Source organism: Chiroxiphia lanceolata, chromosome 8 (genome assembly GCF_009829145.1).
Source record: "Chiroxiphia lanceolata isolate bChiLan1 chromosome 8, bChiLan1.pri, whole genome shotgun sequence".
Lineage (NCBI taxonomy): Eukaryota > Metazoa > Chordata > Aves > Passeriformes > Pipridae > Chiroxiphia > Chiroxiphia lanceolata.
The window spans coordinates 21,371,983-21,390,498 of record NC_045644.1 but is presented as its reverse complement, the minus strand read 5'-3'; the positions used below and the strand labels follow the sequence as shown (position 1 = coordinate 21,390,498).

Sequence of the window (18,516 nt, the reverse complement as noted above, 5' to 3'; positions counted from 1 at the left end):
AAAGACATAGTTAAAGCTTGGCTCAGCCCCTTCTGTCCTGGAGGACTGAATTGTTCTTAAGGCGAACTGATTTAATTGTATTTCAACGGCTTCCTTTTTGCATTGTTTGTTCCTATTAGGTAAATGGTCCCGGTGGGGATAGTATCTTCAATACCTTGTATGGTCCAAAGCATTATATTTCAGTCTGATTCTGTTAACATTACATTGTGCTAGAGCAGAAAGACAATGGTGTGCATTGGAGTTTTTTGTAACGTAACCAAAGTTTTCTTTGGAGTTATTTTGGTCTTGGACATACAGTAACTCTCCCTGTCCATGCCCTGAACGGGACCATCTTAAAAGAACAAATTGATGCTGAATGTGGACGGCACCAGTGTCCTGAAGCTGTGCTGTAAGAGCATCTGGGAATAATTATGTAGAAATGCTGGGGATAGGAAGCCGTTTTTCTGAACAAACTTCTTTTTTCCTTGATCAGTATCAATGGCTTTGAACCACAGGGGATGGTTCCAGGAATTGTCCTGCAATAATGGTGCTTTGAAAAACTGCTTTCAAATTTGCATTGCAACTGCAGGGCTCTAAACTGAGGGATCAAAACTGAAGCCATCTTTTGAGTTCTTTCCATTCTTTTTCTGTTAAATGGTTACGTGTCACTCCTGGTTATCAATCTCTCCTGTGAGAAAACATCCTTCACGTTTAACTGAAGAGTTTGCAGGAACCTCTCCAGATCACTTGTCACACTGAGGGCAACCCTGCCTTGCACAGGCAGGCTGCTGCTGTAAAATGAAGTCATCCCTTGCAGCCTTGTCTTCCCCCAGTCAGGTCTCTTTTCTAAAAGGGTTTGGAAAACCTTCCTGCGTCTTGCCTGGCCCTGTTTCCAAAGGGAGTTGTCGGTAAGCGGGGCAGGGCCTCGGGCCTTATCTCTGTTGTCAGAGCTGCCTGCCTGGTAGGTGGCAGCGGGGCAGTGCTTTTTGAATGAGACTTTCCTGTGCTGAGGGAGGCCCTTGTTTTTTGTTTTAACAGCTTCCTATTGTTTGAAACAGCAGGTTGTCCCCTCCCACGCTATTCTAGCTCTTTCCTCCTCCCTTAAATAATTTCTCTGTGCAAGTATTACTCAGAGCAGTTACTCTAGCAGTGAGCGCTCTGAGAGTTTTCCCAACTCACTCTGCTATCCAGCTTTTGTTGCAATACCGGTGTGGAGTTCACACAATAAACAGAAAGTGGCTTCTGAAGGTAGGTCTTTCTGATTTTTAAATCTGTTGTTTTAATTCAGTGTCACCACCGCTGCGACATGACTTTTTTTTTAATTGAATCCAGGTTGTCATAGGAATTCTCTCCTACGTATGGTATTGAAAGGTAGAAATTTCTGCTTTTCAGTGTGGCTTGCCTTTGTTTCTAAGATGCAGAGAAAGAGTATTGCTTCAGTTTGTTAAGAGTTTTCTTTTCAGTATTCCAGTCCTGCTGTTAAGTGGTGTTTCATATGTGCACATTTTTATTTATGATGTTCCACCTCTGTGCAGAGGCACTTTCTAAGCCATAAGCTGCCTCTCGTCCACCATACCGTAGGTTCTTCTATCTAATAGTATGTGTGATAAATTTGAAGATAAAGGAGTCACAATCTCTTCTCACCTTAATGATTGTCACAGCTGGAAGGGATGTTGGCAGTTCGTTTCCAGTCCCACTTACTTTACAGTGTAAGTATTACCTAGTCAGAAGCTCGCTAGACTGATTTTTTGGTAAGTTAGATGTGGTCTTTCTTCCTTCTATTAGTTGAATTCTATGTTAGAAAGTTGATAATGAAATGGGGTACTAAATGTAGATAGAGCTTTTCTGTTATTTTAGTGTTTTGATTTATAAAAGTCAACTTGCTTCAGCTGGTTTCCTACTCCCCTGCCTTCTGTAAAGTGTCTTGTTTCCAAAATTAGTAATTTTTTTGTGATTGTTGGAAGTCTATCACTATATTCCATACTTCTCACTGCTTCAGCTTAGCAAGAAGTGCATCTTTATTTAAATTTATAGATTTAGGAAAAAAACCCCAAAACTTCACACTATTTTGATACATTTGGTGACACTAAATGTGATACATTTTAGTTCCACAAAATGATAAATCTGGTTTTAGAGTTTGTCATCAGAGAAGGTAAGGGGGGACTAATCTGTGTATGTGTTCAGTACTAAACATTCAGTATAATAAACGTTCTGCTTGTTCAAATGCATTCCAATTTTTTTTTAAGGAATAAATTCTCAGGCAGCTTAAAATAGACCAGGATTACAAAGGTATTGATCACAGTCTGCAGAGGCAAGGTTTATCTGATCCATACCTTGGAAGAGGAAGTCCCACTCCTTGCCCTAACTTCTTGATAAGCTGATCCAGGTTACTAACCCAGTAGCAAATAAAGTAAGCACTCTCCTCCCCTCCTACCATCCTTCCAAAAGTGCTAATGTTGTGGGCTGAGTTTGCTTCTGTGAGCCTAAGTGTGAAGTGCCCTCCCCAGAGCACTTGCATGGAGAGAGAGAAGTGCCCTCTTCACTGCAGTGGTAGCCCTGAGATTTTGGCTTCCTTTGGTTATTTAATAGGGTTAGTCTCAGATGATGCCTGTCTGAGATATGTCCTTTATATCCTTCTTCTGGTACATTTGAACTTTGTGGAGTTAGAGAAGCTTTAGGCTTTTTTTTTTTTTTTAATTGGCAGTTAAGAAACCTCTTGGTTTTTTTGACAGAGAAGTGGTGCAGTGGACATACAGGAGTTTTCTGAAATTGTTAGTTTATAATGTAGTTATGCCCACAGGCATAACTCGTGACAGTGGTCTCAAAGTTTTGGTTGTCTTATAAACCCAAACAGGATAATTCCAGGTTAAAGAGTTCTCTGTTTCAGGCCAGAGAAACATGACAAACAGCCTGAGGAGCGAAGGAAGCAGACTGTGGTGGCTGTCAGGATGAACAATGGTTTTGGCACACCTGCTGCTTTGCTGCTGAGCTTCTCCGTGCTTGGCAGGAAAGGAGTGATTTGGAGGATAACCAGATAGTTTTGTAGATGTTTTTGGTATGTTTCCATCTTCTCTGAGGGAGAGAAAACAGAAGCACTTGCTTTATAATGTAACTAATGGCTGGTTAAGGCTGGCACCATCAACATTTGGGGAAGGATTTAATAATGCACTTAACGAATGGGAAAGTCAATATTATGCTAGAGTCAAAGACCCTTAGAAAGGAATGTAGGGAGACTGACATACCATGGGAAGGGGGAATAGTGGGATATAGTCAAAGCAATGTGTTAGAGAAATTTATGCTCAGACTACACTTCTGAATAATTATAAACATAATCAAAAAGCAAAATGAAGAGAGCTGGAACAAATGCATTTCAAAGAAAGTTTTGCAATACCACAGTTTTTGATTCCCCCATGAGCCAACTGATGTTAATCAGTTGCTGTTTCTCCTAGGAGTTTTCACAGATATAAGATATGAGACCAGATTACTTCTTCCAAAGAATAGTGTGTCACAACCATGTCATTTCATCCATTTTCCAATTCTATCTTTTCGGGTTCTGATGTTCTGGATCATAATAATAGTACTTTTAACCAATGTGGAATTCCATGCCTATTAATATAGATTTTATCTGAAGCTTCTCATGTACTTGATTTCACAAGAGGATGTGAGTTACTATTGCTGCCCTAAATTGTTGAGTACCTGGGTCACCAGAGTATGTTGGAATTGTAGAAGTTAGGTGAACTGGGAAAAAATAAGAATACCAAAAAGCCGGAAAAACTTCCTTCTAGTTTAGCAAAGAAAAAAATATATAGCACCACACATTTTGGCTCAAGCTCAGAGTAGTTAAGCTTCAAATAGAGTGACTTCAGTTCTCTTGACTAGAAATGTAAGATTTTTCCAGATCAGCCACTTAGTTGCATGTGTGCACACACATATGTGTATGATTTATTTTATTTCCTTAATCACAGAGGAAGGATGCACAGACTCTTAATCTAGATAAAATATTCTTATTTTTTCCTGTTTCCCTTACAGGTGTGTGTATAAGGAAGTGTGACTTGTTGTAATGCTGGTTAAGTAACGGATGATAATAATAATTATAATAATGTCTGAATGCTTTCTTCTAGTAATGAAAAAAAATTTGTAAATGATTTCTCAACATTTATCGTGGTGTAATGACGTGACTGAAAATACCAATGTGGTGTAGTAACTCTTCCTGATAACGATAGCTGTCACAGATATTGCTTTCTCAGATGTCAGGTGATTGTTCCTTGAAGCCTGGTTATTCTGAGGGAGAGGACTTTAAACACGAAGGTGTTTGCTTTTGTCCTTTTATTGCCTTGCTGGTGTTCTGGTGTTTGTGTACCAAGTTGCTAATGCAACAGTCGCATCTCTTCAGCGCTTCTTGTGTTGCCAGCATTGTCTAGGGAATTCTGGGGAAAACAAATTCTATTGTACAGCATTACAATCGTTGTAGACTCGAGCCTGGAGCAATATCAGCAGGTCTTGCACTAAGAGGATTTGGCAAGAGAAGGTGTGGGCAGCATGTGGCATGTGACTGCTGTACAGGTGGAAGGTGAAGACTACCCTGTGACCAGCTCTAGAGGATCTTGGTGTGGGGGATGACTTTGTAATCTGTACTGGAGTCTGTAGGAAGAAAGAAGCCTTAGAGACTATTTTGCATTGCTATGGCAGGATGTGGAGTTCTCCACAGGGTTTGAGGTAGACATGTCTAACCCTTCTCCTGTGGTGAGTTCCTAAAAGACTGAAAGGATTTTAACATCACAAAAGCCGTATTTTACTTAAATAGTACTAGAAATTTTGCTTTCTTAAAAAGGGAAGATTGAAAAAAGCCTAGGGAAACCAAAATGGAACTAAGCTTGTGTGCAACTTTGTTACCACCTGTATCTCAGCTTCCCAGCCAGTCAGTCACTGAGTGACCCCAGATGTCTTACCAGAAATGTTGTGCCCTGTCTGAGATCAGCCATACCCTGCAGTCCCTGGAGCCCTCGTCTTTGAACACCCTTGGTATCTCCCCAAGAGGGAGGATGGGGCCGTACCCGTGCCCCCAAGGGTGATGTGTGGCACAACCACACTCATAAGAATCACAGACATAATTAGAAGCCAGAAACCAAATGCTTACATAAACAGTGTCATCCCGAGACCCAGTTACTTTCCCATTCCCTGTTGCGTGTGATGGAGCAGAAGAACCCCTAGAGCTGTGATTGTCTCTTGCCCGAGACCTTTCCCCAAAACTTCTCTGTACTCCAGCCCTGTTCCCTGAGGCACTTTGCTTTAGAGGTGACACACATCATTGTAGGCTGGGCATTTTTCTCTTCAGGGGGAAAAAAGGTGAACTGAGTACAAGAATAGAACATATGAATTTAGGACAGTGTGCTTTCTAAATTTCATGTGTTCTGTGCTGGACTAAGCCAGGAGCTGTGTAATCCTTTGTGTATGTGGTTTTTGCCAGGCACATGTGTTTAGTTTCTCAAGTGATTTTGGCCATCGGTGCAGGATGAGATTTGGGAGAGTAACAGAAGTAAATGCTTGCTTTTCTGTAGAGCTCAGACCCACAGCAGCATTGAAACTGAAAGGAATTAAATAAAAGGATGCTTACTTCAGAGATTTTGTTTATGGGCTGAAGTCCTATTGTGATGTTGAGCTAGACTGCAGTTTTCTGTAGCTACTCTTTCAGTGTTGAATTTAGTGGCTTTAACATTTGTTGTTGGCTGGGTAATTTGCGGTGCTGTCAGGTCAGGCCTTGTTTTTGTATATGGGGACATGTGTACTTATGCTTAAATTTACTCCTTTTCATTCTGTTTTAAAATAACAACAGCAACAAGTTCTATTAGGGGTGTTTCCACATGTACCAGTTTGTTAAATGTATTATAACTTCCTGGGCACCTTAATAATTCTGTTTTAATTTCATCTTTAACAGACTTCTTCCAGTTGCAAAAAAAACTCTTGTGACTTAACTTGCAATCTGCAAGTTATGCAGAAGGACTCCTTCCAGGGTATATACTTGCTCTTGAGTGCTTCCTGTTTTGTTTTTTTTGTTTGTTTTTTTTGTTTTGTTTTGTTTTTTTTTGTTTTTTTTTTTTTTTTTGGTTTTTTTGTTTTTTTGTTGTTTTTTTTGTTGTTTTTTTTTTTTTGTTTGTTTTTTTTGTAGGGAGCTTCTGGTGCCACTCAGTAGGGTCATTTTATCGCCAGGCAGAGAAAAAATAAATCAAAGCTGTTGACATCATTCTTCTTTTTCTTACCCCAACACCCAACTGGTCTGTTCAGCTTGTATTATACTGCATTTGCACAGCTTCTGCTTCTGTGACCCATTAGGACAGAGCCTGCCTGTGCTTAACAAGAGTCTCTTTCATGCTTTGTGGATCTCTCCAGGCCACAGCAGGACACAAAATAATCCCTTTTGCATTTGGTAGTTTCACGGTACTTTTCTGGTGAAAATGAAATAACCTTTCTGAATGAAAACAATAACATCGTCTCCATAAGCCTGGTTTTAATACAAGGTAATTGTGTCATTGTTTCTCCTTTTTATAGAATGAACAGCATTTTGTTTGTTTTTTTTTTTTTTCCCCTCAGCAAATTCCTTACAGATTTTAATACCTTAAAATCTTGGGAGGAGTTTTATAAGCTCTTTAAATCAATATGGAAGTAGTTTCTTATGGTAGCATCTGGTAAGACTTAGAGAACCAGTCTCTTTGAATTGTAATTTAGAAATTTGAGTTCAGACTTTGAATTCAAAGAGGCCAGAGTTTTGTGAAAATTAGTGTGCAAATCTCATGGCTTCACCTTACTATTAGTTCTAACATAAAATGAAAGATCTGTGTTTCAGAAAACTTGCTTATACAATCTGCTTTGACATGTGAAGTTTCCATCTTTGTATACTATGTGTATTCTCTAATATTTGAGTTTCTGAAATGTGTTTGATGAATATACTGTGTATGATAGTCAGGGTATCTTTTGACTGTTTTAGCCATTTACTCCAACTTTCACATGGTCAAATAGGTTAAACTTGGTTTGAAGACTTTTATTACAACTGCTTGATTAACAGATATCAGAGTGGTTTTGTTCTCCAAAATATTTGTTCTAGTACATCTTTCAGAAGATGTGTTATACCAGAAGAATTTAAGCAATTTGCCCATTTGTGAGGGGCTTCTCAGTGACAGTAAAATTTCAGGTAATGGAGTTAGCTGCACATCCTGTTATACAAGGGCTCCTTTCCTGTATTTGCAAGAATCATTACATGACCTTACCTGTGTTTGATGATTAGCTGCAAGTTCAGGACTGTTATGTGTTCAGTTGTCATTACCCTCTTCTTTAAAACACACAGAGCCCAGTAAAATGGCTCTTTACTTGATGAGATTGTGTGATGGAATGGGTCTGCAGCTGGAGAGAGACACAGTGTGTCCATGGCTGTTGGCTCAACCAGCAGTGGACCAGTTGGCCAGGTCAGGTCTTGAAGTGCAGGAGCCGCAGGGATGCGGTGGCAGCCTATGACAAACACTTTTATTTGCTAGTTTGGGATGTAAAATTCCGAGGTTCGATCGTGTCTATTTGCTCCCTGTTTAGAAAAGGAAAAGCCCCAGCTCACCAACTTGCAGAGAGAGTCTTTTCCTCTATAATTTCCCTAAATGCCTCAGTCAGATGTTTTCTTTTGCTAGTCTCCTGGTTGTATAGAAAATAAGAAATGAGGCTTAGAGTTCTGCTCCCCCTGCTTGTCTGTTCCTGGTTGTTAGTGAGGTGTATGGTGTCATGGTATGTTTCTCCCAACCTGTTTGTTTGTTTTACTCTTTCCATATGCTGTTAACTGCTGTCGGATATGGAATGTTTTGATTCAGTAAGCTTTTTTTTGTGGTACGTGGAAATGTTTTTCCTACTCAGGTTTGGAAGTCTTCTGTGGGTTTTGCGGCAAAATGCTTCTGTATCCAAAGCCAAATGAAGCAAAACCGAGTTTCCCTGTTCCTATTAGTTATACTTATTCCTCTAAAACTAAATAGTAATGATCTTAAACTCAGCTTATGTGTGCTTGTGCACACTCGTGATTCTGCTGAAGTGTTATTTATAACTATACAGCACAGATGATTGCTTAAAAAAGAGGAATAATCAGCATGTTGTGGATGCTGGGTGCATGGTTTTATATTTTTATGTGAAGTATGAATCTGTATAATGTTCTGCAGTGTAGCAGTGCTCCTTCTGCTTGTCAGTTTTAGCAAAACAGGGGGAAAAATTATGTAAGTATCTAATACTGAGACCCAGCACAAGCACCATAAACTACTGCTCACTCTTTCTTTACTCTCTGTTTATATGAGTTCCTCTGAACTGCTTTAGTTTTGCAACTTGGTATGTTATTAGTCTGTCAAGAACATGAGAGCTGCAAACTATCCTGATATGTGGTAATGGTGGTATAGATAAAACACAAAACACAGTGAATTAATAGTTTGAGAATAATCTAAAACTATTCTTTTAAGACCAAATACTATACTGAGCTAAGAGAAAAGAGGGAGGGAATAAATGCTTTTATGGTACTAACAAATACATTGTCTGGCCCCAGCTGTTGATCACAAGCGGGGTGGGATTGCTTGCCCACCCTTTGGGGAGGTTTTCACTAGGCAGTGGTATGAAAAAATCCATTAAGTGCACGTGTTCAAGAAACTGATATCTGCTCTGGGTGTCATCTTTTCTCTTGAGCACTACCTGGGCACAACAGTATTTGAGATTCTGAACATATCAATGGAAAGACCTATTTTTCAAACCCAAAAACTCTCCATCTATTTGGTCAAAGTCTATTGCTACTCTCAATGTGTTGCTGCCTTTGCTTAATCTGCATTGTTTGCTTTGAAATCAAAGTACTAATGGTGCCTGACTTCTTGTGTTTGTTGGTTTTCTTGCAAAATCCATTTCATTTACTCATGGTTGTTATTCCATATGGATATATGTGTATTAACACATTTGGTTTTTCCAAACTTAACTGAAATCAAGGTATAATAAATAGAGTTTAATGAAACAGGGGTTTGTGGTGCTATAATGTAAAGAGTATGATTTGGGAGTTGATAGCTACTGATTTCTGTTTTAAGCTAGGAATGGGGTATGAAGATTGACAGGAGAACTCATAGTTATAACGAGGTAGCAGTTACAGTTCCAGAAGAGGAAGAATTTTTCTGTTCAGCAGTGAAAATCTGCAAGGTCAGGAAAAGAATGGCAGCAGGATTTAGGATTTAAAAAGTTACCAGTCAATAAACCTTATGTTGTTGGATACTACTGACTACTTAAAGCTTCTAGGAACTCTTAAGTCATTGTTGGGCTGGAATTTACAAGCCAAAGTGGAAAACTCTTGTTTTCTTGGGTCAGTGAATTATTGAAAGAGAGATGAGATTTATTTTTTTGTTAATAAGATACCATAGGAGAAAGGGCCTTGAAATCTTTTTGCAGTAGCTCATGGCTATATAATACAGAATTTTGCAGTCAAAATGTTTATATCTGGAGGCTGAATCCAATACTGAATTCATCTTGCAGCTCCCTTTGGAAAGCCAAGGTGAAGTTTGAAAAGGGAATAACTGGCAGCTGAGTGTTCTCTAGAATCAAACTAGAACCTTCCATTTCACCATATGGTTGACAGCTGCCCTGTTCCTATTTGTCATGATTTTCTGTGTTATGCAGGATTGATTGGTGATGTTTAACTGCTTTTGAACACTTGCATAACATTTGAAGCTGCCGTGTTTTTTCCCATTTATCTAAACTCCACAAGTTCCATGTGGAGTGGGATGAAAAGCTGGCTTCACCCCCCCTTCCTCCTTGTGAAATGTCTAGCACCAGGTCTAAGGGAACATAGGGTGTTTTTTAAATACAGGCTTGGGAGAATAAACTTAGATTTCATGTAGAAAGTAATACCAAACTTGAGGATAAGCACTTTGGAAATCCAGGTGTGTTAAGATGCAGCTTTTATTATCATGTACAGCAGTCTTAAAAGAGCTGCACAACTGTGAAGGGGAGATCTGAAGGGAGTGCAAATTGTTTTGAAAGGGTTTGAATTTCCTTAAGGTTGGGCAGACTTTCTTAATTTTACGTATATTCTTTCCTTCTTCAGCTGTCAGAGAAAAGTCGCTGAGATAGCAGGGCTGTGTAATATAAAGGGGGGCTGCTGATTCCAAAGGTTTTCTGAAGTAGGCTGTGGGTTTGTGTGCCTCCATTCCCTGTAACCTTCACAGCAAATGCATGTGCTGAAAGTACTGTGGTGGATGAGAGAAGTGGTTATTAATATCATGCTTTTGATATGAGTAGAAGTTTTATCCAGGGAGTAAAGTGTGTTTTGGCAATAAGCCCCACACAGAGTAAATAATGTGACATTTGCATCTCTGGTTCTGGCCTCCACTTTCTCATTATTTGTCTTCTGACCGAAGCCCTTTATTACTCAATTATCCCAAACCGTGATTTTATAAATTACAGTGTCTAAGAACAGATGCTTTACTCAGAAGCTTCTAGATAATCTTGCAGGCTAAGTTATCGTTGATCAGAAAAGGCCATAATGCTGGCTTTAGATAAGTAGACCTGTGTGTTTGACCTTTTTATTTATTTATTTTATTTGTAATTTACCTTTGAATAATTGTCATGTTGTATTAGAGCTCTTTACTGGATGGGTATTAATAGCTTTTCTTATTATTTGAAAGCCAGCTGAATACTTTGAGTCTTCTTAATGCTTTATGAAACTCTGGACACAGCTACCCTACTGTCCCAATAGCTCTATAGGATAAGTGACAGTTCTGAACAAAAGTCTACATGGTTGTAAGTTTGCACAGAACATAGGTGTTTATCAGCTGAGGTCCTTCTTTCAGGAAGGGCTGCAGAAAAGACTTTGCAACCTGGGGGGAGAACCTGCAGGCATGTGGGAAGAAGCTCCCTTGAGCCTGAGAGGTAGAAGGTAGAAATTTTCACCCTTCCACCATCACTGAACCTTCTGCAGTTCAAAGCCAATGGCTTTCTGCTGGTGGTTTTTTTTGGTTGTTTTTTTTTTTTTTTTTTACTGTGAAAGATGCTCTTTAAATAGAGTTGGCTGACTGTCAGGCTTAAAATCAAATGATTCAGATTAGGTAAGTGTTTGCAAGATTTCATTACACTGTTTTAAGAGGCAGTCCGCTGGAGTCTTATAAAACCCATGAGCATTTTGGATGAGGAACTTGGAGAACTGTATCTGCTGTAAAGAGTATTTTCATGCAGTATGAAGCTATACTTGACCCCAGGAGCTTGCAGAGTCTCACTTGGGGGTGTTTCTGCAGAATGTGGTCTCTCCATGCCCGTTGCTGGTCTGAGCAGATAACAGGAACATATTTGTTTTCATATTTCATGGGTTATTTATTGGTTTGAAAAGTCTGTATAAGAACAGACTCTTTCTTCACAGAATTGTTCAGTTTTTTCCTTCCAATCACTGTAGAAGCAGTAAGCTGTCTACGGTAATGCCAACATTCCCACTTCAGGCAGCTGTATTCCCAGAAGGCAATTTGACCCATCAGTGTCCTGATTACAGGATTGTGGTTGGTAGCTGAAAAAATACCTTGCTAGTGACCAAAATTAGATCTTTGTTATGCTAGTTTGCTTGCTGTTCTGTCTGCTCCTTTCAGTTTTGCTTTTCATTATCATGAGGTGATCCCTCAGAAATGGCCTTTATTGTTTCCTCTGGGAAACCTTTAATCAGGTTTGTGTACCCCTACTCTCTGAAATAGTACATCTGTGGATTTGGGGAAACGTTTGTTTTTAGTCTTCACTCCAAGATCATTTCTATGGTCTTTACTACGTTTGGATAATTACTTTTGCATCAGTTAAGTGGAAGGATTGGTGTTTGAAAGAGCATTCATCTTAACCTTTGTAAATTCTGAGTATATTTTCCAGCAAGATTCTGTGAAGTTAGCCTAAGGTCTCTGATCCTCAAAGCTTTGTTGTAACTTTACAGCACTTGAGAGACTGAGAATTGTGCAATAGCAGAATAAAAAAGAAGGAAGACCAGTATGAGTCTGTTGTGGGCATGAGTGGCACTGTAAGGTGCTCTCAGTTCCTGGTTCCACCCAGTGGGCACAAGTAGCACAGAGCCAGGTAATTAAGTTGTTCCTTTAAGAGGAAGAGTGTCAAGTGGGTGTAAGCTTGATAGGAAAAGCATTACAGACTCATCCCCACCCCTTTCTCCCAGCATTGCAATCAAGACTGAGAAAATGCATGCATAAAGCAGAAATTTTGTTTCCTCTGTTGTCCCATTTGTACTGTCAAAAAATTCTTGGTAATAGAGATGAATGGAAATCTATCATTTTGTAGTTGTACTTTATCATCTAGGTGTGCAAATAAATCTATCCAGTATTTCTGGCTAGCTAAGAATCTCAAAAAGAAGAGACATCCTCAAGAGGAGGAAGCCATCCCCTCTTTGGTTGTGGGGCAGCTGACGTCTGTGAGGAATGTTTACCTTTGAGGTCCTTGCCTTGTTCATTCTTTTCTTCATCCAGCCTCATGGTTACTTGCTATTGCAACTCTTTCCATCCCTCTATTTTATTTCATCACCTTCAAGATTGAATTTAAAGTGACTTGCAAAGCTGAGTATCTTTTGAGGTGTCTAAACTGTAAATGAAGGTCCTAATATCGATAACTCTGCAATTAAATATAATTTAATCCAATTAAATATAATTTAATCCATGCAGAAGTTAGCAAATACTTTCATCATTGCAGCTACATGGAGAAAGTGTGTTCTCGAGCCTCTAGTTCTAAAAACTTTCCCTCTAGCTGAGAACAGCCATGAGATCAGTCAATGGGATCATTCTTCAGTGGAAGAGCCACACTGTCAGAAGCCATCTGGGTGAAAAGTTTCATCAAACCCCGTTGTCTTGGACACGTCTGTCTTTCTTCTTTTCTTGTTATGAAAAAACATTTAAATACAGGATTTAAAAGCTGTTTCTCACCATTTGGGCTTTCAGAGATGTTGCAGCATGGGAAGGGACAATTTACCCTTAACACCATTAATCTACTCCCTACCATCAGAAGAGGTGGTAGGATCTTGGGAATGAGGAATCTCTTCTCTAAAATCACACTCATTCACACATTGAAGCATTGACTTTGCTTAGTGTTTTGAAAGTTTCTTTAGAAATAAAGTAATGAACAGTAAATTCTAGACTTCCTGCTTTTATTTAATAGTGTGATAAATACTTAGTTGGTGGTTTCAGCCATACCTAGTGCTACATGGAAACATCTTTCCTGAACAGGTTGTTCTAATTCAACCATGTTCTAATTCAACCATGTGCCTGGAAATGGGGGTTCAAGCAATAGCCTAAAATGTTTGGAGAGACATGAGGCTGCAGTAAGAGAGGGGTGTTACATTTCCCCCCCCTCTCCTTTCAAATGAACTGTGATAGTGGGACCTTGCCAGAGAGCAAAGGATGCAAGTTGAGATGTTATGTTTCCTTATGATTGATTTAGCAAGGGAATATGGAGATGAACAGGGTCTTGAAATCTTGTGTGGTACGTCTTGTAGAGTGCTGTGCTGGCAAAGGACAACCTCAGCTTTCTTCAGGCCAGAAGTACATGCTGAACCATGGCCAGCTTTGCTTTGGGGGTGTGTTGCTGGAGTGATGCCCCGTGCCTCTCTTGTCTGCTCAGCCTGTCTCTGCAGCTCGGAGCCTTCCCTGGTTCCTGAAGAAAGCTGCTACCGAACAGCACGAATTGATGGGAGAAGCTAGAATGTTGGGTTTACTTTTTTATTGTATACTCTTTTTCTTAATATTTTATTTACTCATTATTATAACATTTGTATAACATTTGTTTAACATGAGCTGGTATATAATGTTAATAAGTTTTTTAGAGTTTGGCACAGTGTGAAGGTGCCTCCAGAGATCTGGTTTTGTCCTAACTGGGTGGTTACCAGCTTCAGTGTTTTCTGCTTGTTTATAGCTTTGCAAGGGCCACGTAGCCAAATGAGCAAACTGAACTTGCTCCTGTGAGTGATCATGACCGATGTGTGGTAAGAAGTCTGTCCTGCTAAGCCTGTGCAGTTGCAGTGCAGTTACTAAGCTTGCACAGATACTCTGAGGGTTTGGACCAGCTCAAAATAGTCTTGCTGCAACGACAGGCAAAGTACAAAACCTATAATCTTGATTCTGGTTCCAAGACAATAAAAAATTGTATTCACTTTGTCATAACTGAGACAGCTTGGCTCAAAAAGTACTTAAAAGTTAGTTTTACAGCCCATTTTGAGAGCAGAATCTTGTTTTGAAGTCCACTGAATAGGTGCTGGTCTCAGCTGTGCATCTTGGGCATGTTTTGGATTGCATTTTTCATTTTTTGTAGGTGCTGCAGAAAGAAGACAGTGCTTGACTCAGTGGTTTTTGTGAGGCAGCGCTGCCTGTCTTGGCTCATTCCTTGCAACGTTCTGCTCAGTCTCTGCGGTGCAGGCTTAGCCATTGCACCTATTGCAAGTGGTGTTGGTTTACAGAGATCCCTGTTGCTTGAAACTGAATTAGCTCACACGGTCTGGTTGGCTCATGGTTCATTAAGGGATTGAGCAAAGAAAGGGGGCTGAGGGTGAAATGGCTTTGAAATGAATCCTGTGTGTAGGTTCAGCGCTCAGGAATGTTGTGCGACAGGCATGGTAATGGTCTGTGTCTGCAGGCTTGCAAGCACATCTAAAATTTTGCATGGCACATTGGCAACCAAGAAGACTATTCATCTGTATGTGGATACTTGCCTGCCTTACAACAATGCTGAGACTTCATTAATATTTGTAGAATGCGTTTAACAGAAGTACAAAGAAAATATTACTAGAAGGGAATGTGTTAGGCTGCTGTAACCCATTTGCAGATATTGAGGAAGTTCTTTTCTGTGTTTCGAGAGAAGATGAGGAATTTGTAATTGTGAGGAAGGTGAAAAATGTGCCTTCGTGGATACCCAGGATGTCTTTGTAAGGTATTGTTCTCTTAGTTAATTTTGCTAATGCACAAACTCTACATATGTCTATTTTGTAGTGACTTCATGCTGCAATTAATACTTGAGTACATTTGGATTAGAGTCATCTTACTCATACCAGCCATAATAGGTAATTTCAGTTGTTATTAGATGTATCAAAAATGGGATAATCCTAAACGTCATTGGGAATGTCCATGGAAAATATTATGCAAGTTTCTGTATGTATGGGTGGACTACACTTGTAAAACTTTATAAAAGTGTTTTGCCCTGAATCTCGTAGTTCCTCTTCCTAGGGACTTCTTAAATAATTCTGGGTTTTTTCTGCATTTGTGGCGATGAGGGGAAAAAGTGAACTTGCGATGGGAAGAGCAGTTTCTATTGAATAATTCTTCTGACTTCTTCAGAAGCATCTGTGTCTTTTGGAAGACACCATATATCCCATGTACCTAGATTAAGCGGCATTTTAGACATACACAAAGTTTCTGGCGGTGAAAGTTTGGAGACTGCTTTTGTTCTGAAGAGAACTGTGGGCTGCTGAGTCAGGGATGAACCTTGTGCATCTGTCTTCTTGGCCTTCCAGGTTCAGTGCAAAAGCCCAGTTCTGGGGTGGACAGCACGTGTTTGCAGAATCACAAATCCTTGTACAGCTGCTTGAATGAATGAGAGCTCTTAAAAAAAATTAACACTACAGGATTGTAAAGGATATGTATGAAAACTGCCGTGGGGTTCACTTGAATGTTGTATTTTATTTTTTTAATCTAACTACCTTCTCTAACCCTTCTAACATACTCCAAACCCCCTTGCTTTTACATGCTTTTCTAGTAATTCTCTGTTCAGTATTTTATTTTTCGGGTGGAGGAAGGTTTATATTCTTTTCTTTGTCTCAGAAGATTTAGTGTATTGTGGGAGGTGAGGCAACACTGGTCTTGGCAGAACACCGCAAAACCAAGAGAGTAATTAAATGACGCAAGCCTTTGATTATTTTTCTCTCTCAAGCTTTCTGGCACGACTGGGCATTCCGATTGCAAAAGGAGGATCAAGAGAAGAAATTTCTAAAGATCGCACGCAGAATTAGAAGAACTGTGTTGGAGACTTTCTGCTTCTTTACAGCTCTTCCCTCTCAAGTTCTGGAATTGCATCTTTTTCCCCTGTGAGGATAATGTCTCTCTCATCACCCAAGATAGATGTGACTGAAAGGGAGCTGCCAAGGTTGTGTTTTGATTTTGGTTTCTTTGCACCCTTACTAATTGGATTTTTCCCATCTTCTGCAGGAGGATTATAGAAGGATTACAGAAGCTGGGGGTTTTGGGGTGTGGGAGGTAGCTGTTGTTTTTCTTCCCTTGCTTCTGGGACCTCCTTGACTTGCCATTTGTTACTGCCTGTTTGGAAAAGGGAGAAGCAGCATAACAGATGAACTTGCATGACCATGGATTCCTTCCCTTTGCAAACATTGTATGTGGCTGCTCGTAAGAGAGGTTTTTGCATACATAAGAAGCAAATGAAGAATAGCATCCCAGGCTGGATTTAAAAGAAGCAAATTGTGTCCTGGCAAAAGGATAAATACTGTTTAAACTATAGTTTAAAGAAGATTGGATGTTGTTCCAGTTTCAAATTTTTTGAAAGGAGGGGTCTGATCAAGTCAAATATTCTGCCAACCCAAACCTGCATTTTCTACAGCTGAAACTGGAAGATGTCTTGGAAAAGAAATTACTTTTCTGTGGGTCGGGGGAATGTGCAGGGCATGTTTACTCCACGAAATACCACCTCAATAGCACCCAGTAAAGGTCTCAGCAATGAACCAGGACAGAACAGTTGCTTCCTGAATAGTGCACTACAGGTAAGAGCATAGAATAAAGAATGTTTCTGTCTTTGCCCTCTGTCTGTTGCAGTATTTTCCTAGGCTTGACTGTGGAACAAATATAGCCAAGCTTGAGTACATAATTATTTGTGAGCCTGGATAGAATAAAGCTACATTTGGAAATGCAGATTAGTTGAGTTATAGAACAGTTTTTTTAATTTTCAGGTTTTCTTGGTGAAATCAACAGCATATACATAGTCATCATTTACTGTACTTGAATGTCTTGTGTAAACTTGTAGTATGTCAACCAAAGATAAAAATATATGTAGAAAATTTATTTTAAAATAGTAGAATATTGCATAGCTTGTAATATGTATACTCCTTAAAGTAAACTTAACTTTTTTGTTGAACCAGTCAGGTTCAAGGTTTGATAATGCCTATACAAGATCTTTTTTATGTAGTTCAGTTTTCTTTCTAGCTGCTGATTTGTAGCTTAGTTTAAATGATTGAGCGTTTACCTTTTGATTTAAAAGAAAAGCTTTTTCCAGTGCCAAATGCAGTGGACTGGTTTGGCTGCTATAGAGGTATTGTCACCATTTAGATGTTTTGAATGTCTGATGGTTGAGATTCAGTTGTTCTGGCAGCAGAGTTTAAAACCCCTTCTCCACATCAGTTTCCATCCCTTCTTATGGCTTGTCTGTGCAGCACAGACTGTGTCACTGTGGGTTTGTTTTTCTATTTCCTTTTTTTCCTGTGGACACAGTCAGGTTCTTGACTAACTTCAAGCTTCCAGATAGCCCCCATACAAATATGTATACCTGTGACCCTCAATAGGCTTAATGTGTTAGGAAATACAGGACTACATGCAAAGAGAAACTATAACAAGAAAAGTGGAGTTTCCAGTGATGTTCTGTATCAGTTACCTTTACTAAGCTGTAAGGTGTAATCACTGACTGCCTCCTAATACCAAGTTACTCTGAACCTAGGTCAGAACTAAGTAGACCCTGACACCAGCTGCATGCCATGCGTGAACATGGAAGCATATGGCGTGGCCTTTAGTCTCCTACAAAAACCCTTTTCTTCTAAAGCTCAAGAGAGATAGGACACCAAAAGTACTTAAAAGCAAAGCTGAATTTAAAAAAAGAAAGATGGTAATAATTCCGTAAAATATATACTTCTGGGGCTTATCTTAATTTTTTAACACTCAGTCTGAGATGCTCTTGAATGTTTGTTGCTCCTTATTTTTAAGAATTTCTATAAACATTCAGGATAAACTCTAAAGGCAATTACATAAAAAAATTGGATTCATTCCTAAATGTAGTTTTTTTGTCCTTTTGTAAAGACTGTAGTAGTTCTTCAGGAATGCTGTGTGTAATCAAATGTTTCCAAGGCTTATGTTGCCTCCCAGGCCCTTAAGTATAGGGAGAGTTCGAGTATAAACATGGCCATGGCAATTCTGAAGTTTTAGGAAATTTTACAGGCTGTATTTAAAAATGCGGTTACTGAATATTACATACTGTTATGGTTTAGGTAACAAATTTTTCCATTTGGAAACACTTGTTGAAACCAGCACACATTTTTTCAGGGTGCTAAACTTTGTCTAACCAGTTGCTCCAGACAAATTCATCAGAAATAAGACAGTGGGTTCCTCTGTGCTAACAAAACATTTAGGCAGCACACGTCAGCCCAGACCTGGCTGCTCTGTCCGGAACCTGGCAGGACGTGATTTAGGTCAGGGCTTCTTTCAGTGCAAGCTTCTGCTTTCTGAAGGGCTGGTGGCTCTGAGGGTTACAAGAAGGTCC

General features: G+C 39.5%; 1 protein-coding gene across 9 annotated transcripts in view; it reads left to right on the top strand.

Annotated features, from left to right (window-relative positions):
• USP54 (ubiquitin specific peptidase 54) overlaps positions 1–18,516 on the top strand; it is a 95,844-nt gene that overhangs the window by 29,805 nt on the left and 47,523 nt on the right. For 7 of the 9 annotated variants that reach the window (XR_004358222.1, XM_032694460.1, XM_032694455.1 and 4 more), the window contains exon 2: positions 15,913–16,753. Coding sequence is in view for 8 of the 9 variants with exons in the window: in XM_032694460.1 (XP_032550351.1) it covers positions 16,607–16,753 (147 nt within the window). In the remaining variant the exon portion in view is untranslated. Of the gene's footprint in view, positions 1–1,114; positions 1,228–15,912; positions 16,754–17,672; positions 17,866–18,516 lie in introns of those variants that run through there. The other 2 variants (XM_032694457.1, XM_032694459.1) reach the window with 2 other exon arrangements.